Here is a 12,534-nt window from a genome sequence, read left to right as displayed (position 1 = left end):
ATTTTTTTTTTTTTATTATCTATAATTAATAATTATATATATTTTTAAATATTTATAGAATATTACAAAACAAGGTGATTCATATATAAAATTTTCTAATAACAAAGAATATTTATTTTAATTCACATTAGAATTCTCTAATACACTTTCCGTTTTAGAATCTCACAGATTTAAACCTGAAATCGTTATATTAAAATTTCCAAAACATTAATTTGATCATATCTGTATTTATCCACGTGTGTTGTTGTAGTAACACTACATGTAGGAGTGGCAGAAGAATTCTCTGGAGAGGTGAGAATTAAAGCAATAGTTCACCATTTTCTCGCCTGCATGTCATTCCAAACCTCGGTGAAACACAAGAGGAAATGTTTTGAATAATGTAGTTTGTTGCTCTTTTTCATATTTTCCATGCTTTTTAAATATCACCAAATCATTTGGTTGAACTGTTTCATTAAAATGAATCATCCAAATGAACTGGCTCTTTTGAGTCAATTTTTGTTGCACTGTTATTTTATGCATAATCATTTTCTATTTTTAACTGTTTTAAATTCCTTGTTGTGATTATTTTTTATGATTATTTTACTTTATTTTATGTAAAGCACTTTGAATTACCATTGTGTATGAAATGTGCTATATAAATAAACTTGCCTTGCCTTTAATAAATCATTTGATCCAGTTCACAAAACTGCTACTTTTTGTGAGTAACTGTCAGTGTAGTTGTGGTTTAACTATGTTAAAGGAATAGTTCACCCAAAATGAAAATGTGCTGTAAATGTGCTCACCCTCAGGCCACCAGAGATGTAGATGAGTTTGCGTCTTCATCAGATTTGGAGAAATGTAGCATTGCATCAGTGTCTCAGCAATGGATGCTCTGCAGTGAATGGGTGCCATCAGAATGAGAGTCCAAACAGCTGATAAAAACGTCACAATAATCCACAAGTAACCCACAGCACCCCAGTCCATCAGTTAACATTTTGTAAAGCCAAAAGAAACAAATCCATTAAGTCTATAATTCTATAAAATCAGAGTCTATAATCCATAATAACTCTTTCTCCAGTGAAAAAGTGTTCTGGTCTGAATCAGGAGAGAAATCTGCACAGATCAAGCAGCGTTTAAACAGCTCTAAACACATATGTGGCTGGATTTTGATGTGAGAGACAACAGCAGATGCACTTTTTCACTGGAGGAGGCGTTATTATGGATTATGGACTTGAATTACAGCTGAAAGCAATGGTTTGAAGTTAAAAACGTCTTGATGAATTTGTTTCTTTCAAACACGCAGCTTTTGTCGTCTCCAGATGTTAACTGATGGACTGGAGTGGTGTGGATTATTGTGATGTTTTTATCAGCTGTTTGGACTCTCATTCTGACGGCACCCATTCACTGCAGAGCATCCATTGCTGAGACACTGATGCAGTGACACATTTCTCCAAATCTGATTAAGAAACAAACTCATCCTAATCTCGGATGGCCTGAGGATGATTTTTGGGTGGACTACTTCTTTAAATAGCTTGACAGATGACAGTTTCAGAGTGGCTTCACTCTTGACTTTGAGCAGATGGAAAGCTCCATTTATGAAACCCGATGACACAGTGATAGTCTGGGTCCTCAGGAGAGGATCTAGTGTCCATGTCTCATCTCAGAAAGGCTCTCACAGATGAGATCAGGTCTTCATGAGCGCATACCTCAAAAAAAATTTCAGAATTGCGAGATTTAAACTCGCAATTACTTTTTAAATTTTTTATTCAGGTGTTTTGGGAAATGGGTTTCCATAGATGTATGTTTATGCTGATACTAGAGTTTCATTAAAGCTGCAGTTCATAACTGTTTTTAGAATCTGTGATTACTAAGTATAGATTCACACCGGTGCGGTGACTGACTGCCACACATACTCTTCAGAACATTAGATTCATCCGCGCTGGAGCCGCGCCGGAGCACAACCCACACAAGCTAGATAATTCCACACACAGCTGCAATTACAGGTTTTCAAACAGAGATGGCGACAAAGAGGCAAAACTTACAGACTGCAGCTTTAAATAAACATGCATAATTTAAAATTTGCATACACATTTATAATTTTCTCTGGCTTTCTCTCAGCTAAAGTGGTGAGTTCTCGCGCATCCTCTTCGTCCGGCTCTCTCCAGCGATCGCGCAGCGATGTGGACGTTAACGCCGTGGCCAGTGCCAAATCACGAATGCCTGCTGTTGCTGCTACCGCCCCCTTCAGCTCAGCCGCGGCACTGCCGCCCGGTTCCTACGCCTCTCTGGGTAAAACAACCCACACTTACATGTTTAGAGCGGTAGAGTAAATACTGATGTAGAGAGCCAGACAATACCATAATGAGGTGATTGTGTGAAATATAAGGCCCCATTTTTATGTGTGTGTGTGTCTGTGCTGTTAATGTCCTTCAATTATTATTAATAATAATAATAAATGTCATAAATAAATAGATAAATGTCATATATATTGATTTATAATTATATTTAAATTATAATTAAAGGGCATTAATTGTAAATGTTTATATATTATATACTATATGTAATTTTATTTAAATATATATATTTTTTAATATTAATTTTTTTTGTAGAGAGCCGAACAACCCGATAACAAGGTGGTTGTGTGAAATTTAAGAACTCTTTTTAGGTGTCTGTGCAGTTAAGCTATTTTAATTATTATTTAAATAATAATACACTTTATATTAAAAAAATATATATTTATGTTTAAATTAATAATTAAAGTACATTAACTTTGAACATGCTTGTACTATTTATATTTAAATAATTAACGTATAATTAATCACATTTAAATTTATTATTTTTTAATTATACGTTTTAAAGATCATATCTCATTATAGAATATCACATTATTTAGTGAGTTTAGAAATGATAAAATTTTGATTCAATTTACTTGTTGAACTAGCACACCTTCTGTAAAGTGACGACACATGATCATTTTAATGCCATGTTTTAGCCTTTTTTGAAATATAAAAGTGAATTAAGTAATGTTGACTTGTCCAATGGTATACATTTATTATTACTATTATTCTATGCATGACAACAGAAAGATGCTATGTTGTCGACAATGCCCAGACAAACTATATCTGTTTTTGTGCTCTGTTTGATTTTGACTATATTTACATGCTTTGCATAAATATATTTATGTATAAGCAAGCTTTTGGATCAGGCATTAGAATCTATTCCAAGCATGAATTTTGACACACACGTTCATATGAGGGGGTTTTGATGAATAATGCACTCCTGCATGATCCCAAACGGTTTCCTCTAACACGCGCTGATGCTGTTGTCTTCTGTTGTACCTCTGCTCTTATTTGCTCAAAGATGCGGCTGGTAATGTGGAGGGTAAGATGTGTGTGTCTCGTCTATCACTCTGTGCCGTTTTGTGTTGAAATGCCGTCAGTCTGTTTGAGACGCACACAGGAGACGGGTCCAGTTCATTGGCCAATGTGGGTAATTTGATAAATATGTGACATAAAATCAAGATGCAACATTCTCCAGCATTTATATGAATATATGTTTGGATAAGCGCTTTGAACATGTTCATGTCAGTCAGCATGAGTCTTCACAGCGTCTGTGTTCGGTTTGGGTTTGTTGAGTATAAGTCGTGTGTTTGGGTTTTGTATTTAGGTGTTTGTGCATCTATGCATCAGTTAAATGAATTGTGCAATAAGTAATGTCTGTTTATGCCTGTTTGATTAAAATATAAATGTATTTAAAAGCATTGAATTAATATATGCATTTGTAATATTACGTTTATATATATATATATATAATTAAATATTAAATTAATTATTTTTATTTTATTAAATTGTTTTTATTTGTAAATTAAATGTATATTATTTGTTAAAATATGAATATTAATTTAAATAATTATTTAATTCACAATTAACAATTTCAAAATGTAAATGTTTTCATCTAATATTTATATTTTGTTTTATTTCAGCTTTATTTCAATTCAGTTTTCATTTTGATTTTAGTTGAATTTTTAGTCATTTTATGTGCTTTTGTCATTTTTATTAGTTTTTGTTTTTTAAATATTTCTAAATCATTTTAATTTGTTTTTTTGTTTTACTTTTATTTTAGTTCGTAATTTTTGTACTTCAGCATATTGTTGCAAAGGCAGCATTTCAAATTTTTTAATTTTGTTTGTTTTTCATCTAATATTTATATTTTATTTTATTTTAGCTTTATTTAAATTATTCAGTTTTCTTTTTGTTTTCAGTTTAAATTTGAGTCATTTTATGTGCTTTTGTCATTTTTATTATACATTTATAGATATTCCTAAATTTATATTTCAATTTGTTTCACTTCAGTTAGAAATATACATACTAATAAGTTGAACTATTTTCAAAATGTTCTTGTAGTTTTTAATCAGGCATGTATATTTAATTTTTATATATTAAAAATATGAATGTATAAAGTATATAGTTATTAAATAAATTTTAAAATAATTTTTTTTTGTTACTAAAATGATTTTTGTGTTCATCCGTAATTTTACGGTTCTGTATTCTTTCTCTGTCCTTCTGCAGGTCGTGTGCGAACAAGACGACAGAGTTCAAAGACGACAGCTGGGGGCGGAGCTTCTGTGACTGACAGTAGGGGGCGGAGCCGAGCCAAAGCTGTGTCCCAATCACAACGTGAGTTTTTGGTTACATCATCCTGTTCAGCTGTCCTAGATCAGGATTTATGCTTGTCAATCAAATATCTTTACACAGAAATTATAGAAATATTATAGAGACAATTAAAGGGATAGTTCACCAAAAAAGGTTTTGCGTTTGGGTGAGTAAATGATGGCAGTGTTTTCATTTTGCGGTGAACCGTCCCTTTAAACAAATGATAAACCTTGATCAAGAGATGTACGGTATGCTTTAATATCATTGGCTGCAGTGTAATATATATTATACTCCAGTATAATGTGGCTCTCGTGTGTTTTCGGTTGACATCCCTCTTAATGAAGAGATATGAGCTCCATCTCTCTTCCTGTGCCGCCTCATAAACATCAGCATGCTTTAGATCAGCTGATGCATGGACTCATGGGTAATGTAGTTTCTCTTCACTGTCCCGCGTCAAGGATCCAGATCGGCTAATCCGGTGGTGGGTAAAACTCACGGTACGGAGTAAAACACGGATTGATGTCTGCATGCATCCCGTCATGAAAGCATGATCCACTGTACTGCTGCGATTGATTCCCGGATGTGTTATTATTATGATTTTGCTGTCATATCTCTGTTTTTGTCAAGTCACTTTAAGGCGAGTCAGTTCACTCGGCGTCCATCTTGGTAGTGCGCTTGGTTAGTTATTTCCAGCCAGTATAGTAATCGTTAACTTCTACTAAAACTGTTATTTGTCGGTTAAAATAAAGCTAAACTAAACTAAAATATAAATATTAAATAACAATAATGTATGATTTAAATGTTGAAATATTGCTTTGCAACTAACTGAAATAAGTTGAAGTTGAAGTAAGAAAATTACTAAATGAGATAAAACTGAAACTGGAATGTAAAATAATGTTTTAAAAATAAATTGAAATGATTTAGAAATATGAAAAATTAACAAAACTAACAAAAGCACATAAAACAATTGCTAAAAAATTTGGGTAAAAATGAAAAATATTGTAAAATTGTAATAATAAAATGAAATAATAATAATAATAATAATAAAATGTAGAAATATAAAAAAACACATTTACTAAAAATTAAGCTAAAACCAAAAAATTATGTAAAAATTATTAAAAAATAAATTAAAAATATTTTTAAAAACAAATTTTTTTATAAAAATGAAAAAAGCACATAACACAATTACTAAAAATTAAGCTAAAACTGAAAAATAATGTCAAAATGTAAAAATTATTAAAAAAAAAAATTAAAGTTAATAAAAATGACAATCACATAACACAATTAATAAAATTAAGCTAAAACGTAAAAGTAATGTAATTTTTAAAAAAAATGTAAAGGAAAATTAATAAATATGACAGTTAGTAAAAATTACGTTGAAACTGAATTTTAGATATTTTAAAAATTGTATTAGCAGAGGCCCCGCCCTGAGTGAGCCGCACACAATCCGCCATGTTTATCTTCACGCTAGAGCCTTTAAGTTTAGAAATGTCTTCTTATTAAAGCTATAGAAGTTATTCAGTCATGAGTGCTGTTAATTTTGTCAGCTATTTTCAGTTTTATTCTTAGTCTTAGTCCCGTGTTAAATGTCCTTGTTAGCTTTTATCATATTTAGTCAACCTTATCCTATTTTTATTTTGCTCAAGTTTTAGTCAACTAAGGTCCGGTTTCACAGACAGGGCTTAGAATAAACCAGGATTAGGCCATAGTTCAATTAGGACATTTAAGTAATTTTTATTAGCATGCATTAGAAAAAACATTACTGGTGTGCATCTTGAGACAAAAAGTGAAATAACATTGTTTCCAGCATTGTGCTTTCAGCTCCGTCTGTTTAAAATGAGAAAGAATCAGGAATAACAATAACAAGGCCAACATTTATTGTGATTCTTAAGTTGAAATCATTTTCTGGCTGTAACAACAAAGCCTATTTTGTAAACAAATACAATGTTGTAAATGATCTCTTAAACGTATTCATAATATAATGATATACTGTACAGAAGCTTGCTATATTAAGTGTTATGTTTTCTCCATTTTAGCAATGTACGAGTGGACGGTCTCTGCCTTACACAGGCTCTGTTTATGTGTCCGATGAATGTGCCGCTTGTATTGATGTACTCTAGACATATACAGTATTTACAGTAACACTGACATTAAATCAATTAACAGAACACTGTTTAAGTTAAGCGTATCTGTGTTACAGCGGGCAGCCGCTCTAGTTCACCCGGGAAGCTTTTGGCGCGCTCTTCCATGAGAATCCCTCGATCCGCCGGATCCGCTGGAGCGCCGTCGGACAAACGCAGTAAGATCCCACGCAGTCAAGGCTGCAGCCGAGAGACGAGTCCCAGCCATGCACGAAACGGTAAGACATTTACATCTGTTCGCCTAGCAGATGCAACTTTATGTTGAATATTAAAAGGGCTCCTATTCTGCAACATCATCCTGTTCAGCTGTCCTAGATCAGGATTTATGCTTGTCAATCAAATATCTTTACACAGAAATTATAGAAATATTATAGAGACAATTAAAGGGATAGTTCACCAAAAAAGGTTTTGCGTTTGGGTGAGTAAATGATGGCAGTGTTTTCATTTTGCGGTGAACCGTCCCTTTAAACAAATGATAAACCTTGATCAAGAGATGTACGGTATGCTGTAATATCATTGGCTGCAGTGTAATATATATTATACTCCAGTATAATGTGGCTCTCGTGTGTTTTCGGTTGACATCCCTCTTAATGAAGAGATATGAGCTCCATCTCTCTTCCTGTGCCGCCTCATAAACATCAGCATGCTTTAGATCAGCTGATGCATGGACTCATGGGTAATGTAGTTTCTCTTCACTGTCCCGCGTCAAGGATCCAGATCGGCTAATCCGGTGGTGGGTAAAACTCACGGTACGGAGTAAAACACGGATTGATGTCTGCATGCATCCCGTCATGAAAGCATGATCCACTGTACTGCTGCGATTGATTCCCGGATGTGTTATTATTATGATTTTGCTGTCATATCTCTGTTTTTGTCAAGTCACTTTAAGGCGAGTCAGTTCACTCGGCGTCCATCTTGGTAGTGCGCTTGGTTAGTTATTTCCAGCCAGTATAGTAATCGTTAACTTCTACTAAAACTGTTATTTGTCGGTTAAAATAAAGCTAAACTAAACTAAAATATAAATATTAAATAACAATAATGTATGATTTAAATGTTGAAATATTGCTTTGCAACTAACTGAAATAAGTTGAAGTTGAAGTAAGAAAATTACTAAATGAGATAAAACTGAAACTGGAATGTAAAATAATGTTTTAAAAATAAATTGAAATGATTTAGAAATATGAAAAATTAACAAAACTAACAAAAGCACATAAAACAATTGCTAAAAAATTTGGGTAAAAATGAAAAATATTGTAAAATTGTAATAATAAAATGAAATAATAATAATAATAATAATAATAAAATGTAGAAATATAAAAAAACACATTTACTAAAAATTAAGCTAAAACCAAAAAATTATGTAAAAATTATTAAAAAATAAATTAAAAATATTTTTAAAAACAAATTTTTTTATAAAAATGAAAAAAGCACATAACACAATTACTAAAAATTAAGCTAAAACTGAAAAATAATGTCAAAATGTAAAAATTATTTAAAAAAAAATTAAAGTTAATAAAAATGACAATCACATAACACAATTAATAAAATTAAGCTAAAACGTAAAAGTAATGTAATTTTTAAAAAAAATTAAAAGGAAAATTAATAAATATGACAGCTAGTAAAAATTACGTTGAAACTGAATTTTAGATATTTAAAAAAAATTTAAACAAGTTCAAACTATTCAGAAATATTTCTTAAACAAAAACTAATAAAAAAGACAAAAGCACATAACAAAAAAAAAGAATAAAAATCCCATTCAAAAGCCAATTCAAAATGATAATAAGTAACTCTAATAGATATAAAAGAGTATATATAAATAATAGTGAAATAACATTGTTTCCAGCATTGTGCTTTCAGCTCCGTCTGTTTAAAATGAGAAAGAATCAGGAATAACAATAACAAGGCCAACATTTATTGTGATTCTTAAGTTGAAATCATTTTCTGGCTGTAACAACAAAGCCTATTTTGTAAACAAATACAATGTTGTAAATGATCTCTTAAACGTATTCATAATATAATGATATACTGTACAGAAGCTTGCTATATTAAGTGTTATGTTTTCTCCATTTTAGCAATGTACGAGTGGACGGTCTCTGCCTTACACAGGCTCTGTTTATGTGTCCGATGAATGTGCCGCTTGTATTGATGTACTCTAGACATATACAGTATTTACAGTAACACTGACATTAAATCAATTAACAGAACACTGTTTAAGTTAAGCGTATCTGTGTTACAGCAGGCAGCCGCTCTAGTTCACCCGGGAAGCTTTTGGCGCGCTCTTCCATGAGAATCCCTCGATCCGCCGGATCCGCTGGAGCGCCGTCGGACAAACGCAGTAAGATCCCACGCAGTCAAGGCTGCAGCCGAGAGACGAGTCCCAGCCATGCACGAAACGGTAAGACATTTACATCTGTTCGCCTAGCAGATGCAACTTTATGTTGAATATTAAAAGGGCTCCTATTCTGCAAAATCCACTTTTACATGGTGTTTGGACATAAATATGTGTTGGCAGTGTGTGAACACAACCACCCTACAATGATAAAAATCCACCCACTCCTTATTTTTTAATCTCCATTAAACCAAATCAGTCTCGTTAGACCTGCCGTTTTGATTCTCTGAGCAGTGTGACATCACATTGTCTAGGCCCCGCCCCCACAGCCGCTGACTGAGACTGCCGTATTAGCAGAGGCCCCGCCCTGAGTGAGCCGCACACAATCCGCCATGTTTATCTTCACGCTAGAGCCTTTAAGTTTAGAAATGTCTTCTTATTAAAGCTATAGAAGTTATTCAGTCATGAGTGCTGTTAATTTTGTCAGCTATTTTCAGTTTTATTCTTAGTCTTAGTCCCGTGTTAAATGTCCTTGTTAGCTTTTATCATATTTAGTCAACCTTATCCTATTTTTATTTTGCTCAAGTTTTAGTCAACTAAGGTCCGGTTTCACAGACAGGGCTTAGAATAAACCAGGATTAGGCCATAGTTCAATTAGGACATTTAAGTAATTTTTATTAGCATGCATTAGAAAAAACATTACTGGTGTGCATCTTGAGACAAAACAAGTTTCTTTCAGTTGAAACAGCTCAGATTTACATTTTAATCTGGGACTAGGTTTAAGCCTTGTCTGTGAAACCGGGGGTAAAAGTCTCAGTATTTTAGTCTAGTGTTAATCAATGAAAACTTGACATTTTAGCAATAAGATTATTATTCATTAACCCTACAGCAGTATTAATTTTGACAGGCATTTTTTATTTAGTCTTACTCAAATGTACGTTTTTAAGTTATTTTCTTATTTAGTCAACCTTGTCCTGTTTTTGTTTAGTCAAGTTTTAGTCGACAAAATGTCTGAGCATTTTAGTCAGGTTTTAGTCCATGAAATCTTAGTCACATTTCATCATGCTGTATAATGGTTAAACTGATAAAAATTATTTTTGCTCAAAATTATAATCGTAATGATTGTTTTGAATTGATTTGTATTTCAGACATTGCACTTTCACCAGTAAGCACAAATCAGTAGCATGTGGACTCATACACATGGTTTATTTCACCTCATCTAGTGTATTTGTTCATTTATTCAACGATCACAATCGCAAACAATATAGTTGAGACTCATGACAGAACACAGACCGGCTGAGTGATGCTTTTATTTTGATCGCTAAACTCCTGCTTGTTTGTTGCTGTATTCAGATCATCTGCGGCGGCGCTTCCGCAATAAAGAGCGAGCACGTGCTTAAAATTAAGATTGCAATCAAATAAGCAAAACACCGGGCAGACAATGTATCAATGTAACAGCGAAGCTCTGATTTGGGGATTTGAACTCTTGGTATCTGGCAACCGCACTCATGAGAGTTCGCGTAGTAGAGGCGTGTACAGCAGTCCGCAGTAATATTTTGTCTCCTTTTTTGGACGAAAATAAAAAGAGGTTTTGGGTAAAGTTTTTATTTTTTAATGCATAGTAGTCTCATCTTTTATCGTCATCGAAATTGCATGTTGATATAGTCATAGTTATCATTTATTGACCTTATTGTCGTCTCGTCATTGTCTCGTTTTAGTCATGGGCTAAAAACATTTTTCGTCATAGTTTTTGTTAACGAAATTAACACCAGTTAAGAGCAGTGAGTGATTTTCTGTATTTATATATTGTTTGGGCATATTAAAGGGATAGTTCACCCAGAAATTAAAATTCCATTCATCTTCAGATCACAAATTTTTTGATGAATTCTGAGAGCTCTCTGACCCTCCCATAGACAGCAAGGATCCTTACATTATCATGGTCCAGAAAAAAATTACGACTTTATTCAACAATTCGTCTCCTCTGCGTCACCCTCGCGCCATTTTGGAGAATATCCACTGAACGTAAACAGGGTATGCTGTTGAATAAAGTCGTTATTTTTTTTTCTTTTCCACACAAAAAGTATTCTCCTAGCTTCGTAAAATTACGGTTGAACCCCTGATTTCACATGGATTATTTTACCGATGTCCTTGCTACGTTTCTGGACCTTGATCGTGGAAGTTCCCTTGCTGTCTATGGAGAGTCAGAGAGCTCTCAGAATTCAACAAAAATATCTTAATTTGTGTTCCGAAGATGAACAAAGGTCTTATGGGTTTGGAACGACATGAGGGTGAGTAATTAATGACAGAATTTTCATTTTTGGGTGAACTAACCCTTTAACAGTGTAGACAGCAGTATAGGTATAGTAGCAGTATAATACTACATATTATGCTGCTGCCACTTAATGCACAGATCTAACATAAACATGCGATTTATTTCCCAGCTGTTTATCTTCACAGACATAACCGACTGTGTTTGTGTTGTGTGTATTTGACAGTTTAAGCGCAATAAGATATGAAAGAGAACTTAGTTTAGTGCTCACATGCCGTGTGACAGCTGTTTTCTGTGCGTTCGCTTCGGATGTGTGCGCTCAGAAAACCCTTAATCAAAAGTTTAAACTGATATGGCTTTAAAATGCATGATTTCAGTGCAATAGACATGATAATAAAAACCAAGCAGATGGTTTTTAGCAGAGTATCTGAGGCGCGAGCTGTAATGGCGCAGCTCTATTCAGGAAAAGGGGGCGGGGAGCAGTAGCTCATTTGCATTTAAAGAGACATGCACGAAAACAGCGTGTTTCTGCTTCCACTCAAAATGGGCATTTTCAAAATGATATAATAAATTATCTGTGGGGTATTTTGAGCTGAAACTTCACAGACACATTCTGGGGACACCTGAGACTTACATTACATCTTGTAAAAAGGGGCATAATAGGGGCCCTTTGAACACTGAAGTCTGCATGTTAAATGATCTCCTGCTCATCACACAGTATGCTTTATTTTTCTTTAGTTATAAAGTGAATGAGCAGCCAAATGCTCTGTAAGCGGGTTAAAATTGTGCAAATAAACTAGTAAGCACTGAACGGCCTATTATCCATGTGACCCAGTGTAGTCTGTGATCAGTGTGAGCAGCGCTGCATGTCACTGTCCTTCATGTGATCCAGTCGATACGTCTGCAGTGAACAGACTGAAGACTCACAGCTGCAGTGGTTCTTCTCTCTGTTTGTGTTCATGTCATTGTGGTTGAAATCTATGAGCATCATTTACTGCAGATAATCTAAAAGTTTGTCTGGGTCTGGACCGTTCTCTTCTTTCAGCTGGAAACATGTAATTGTTTGTAATTGAGCTGAACACTTTGTTGTTCTTCTTTTTATTTGACTGTTGTTCTTTTCTCTTTTGTTCATTATGTTTGGTTGAGCATATCATATATATATAT

General features: G+C 33.6%; 1 protein-coding gene across 1 annotated transcript in view; it reads left to right on the top strand.

Annotated features, from left to right (window-relative positions):
- The window catches only part of LOC107552390 (CLIP-associating protein 1-like), a 76,901-nt gene that overhangs the window by 35,308 nt on the left and 29,059 nt on the right, over nt 1–12,534 (top strand). Inside the window, exons 14-21 of the mRNA XM_016234258.1 lie at nt 1,750–1,777; nt 2,098–2,268; nt 3,340–3,360; nt 4,548–4,655; nt 5,090–5,128; nt 6,832–7,007; nt 7,458–7,521; nt 9,009–9,167. Of these exons, the coding sequence (XP_016089744.1) occupies nt 1,750–1,777; nt 2,098–2,268; nt 3,340–3,360; nt 4,548–4,655; nt 5,090–5,128; nt 6,832–7,007; nt 7,458–7,521; nt 9,009–9,167 (766 nt within the window). The remainder of the gene's footprint in view (nt 1–1,749; nt 1,778–2,097; nt 2,269–3,339; nt 3,361–4,547; nt 4,656–5,089; nt 5,129–6,831; nt 7,008–7,457; nt 7,522–9,008; nt 9,168–12,534) is intronic.

Source organism: Sinocyclocheilus grahami, unplaced genomic scaffold (genome assembly GCF_001515645.1).
Source record: "Sinocyclocheilus grahami isolate Dianchi unplaced genomic scaffold, SAMN03320097.WGS_v1.1 scaffold449.1, whole genome shotgun sequence".
NCBI lineage: Eukaryota > Metazoa > Chordata > Actinopteri > Cypriniformes > Cyprinidae > Sinocyclocheilus > Sinocyclocheilus grahami.
Note: the sequence above shows the minus strand (reverse complement) of the source record. Positions and strands in the feature narration are given on the sequence as shown.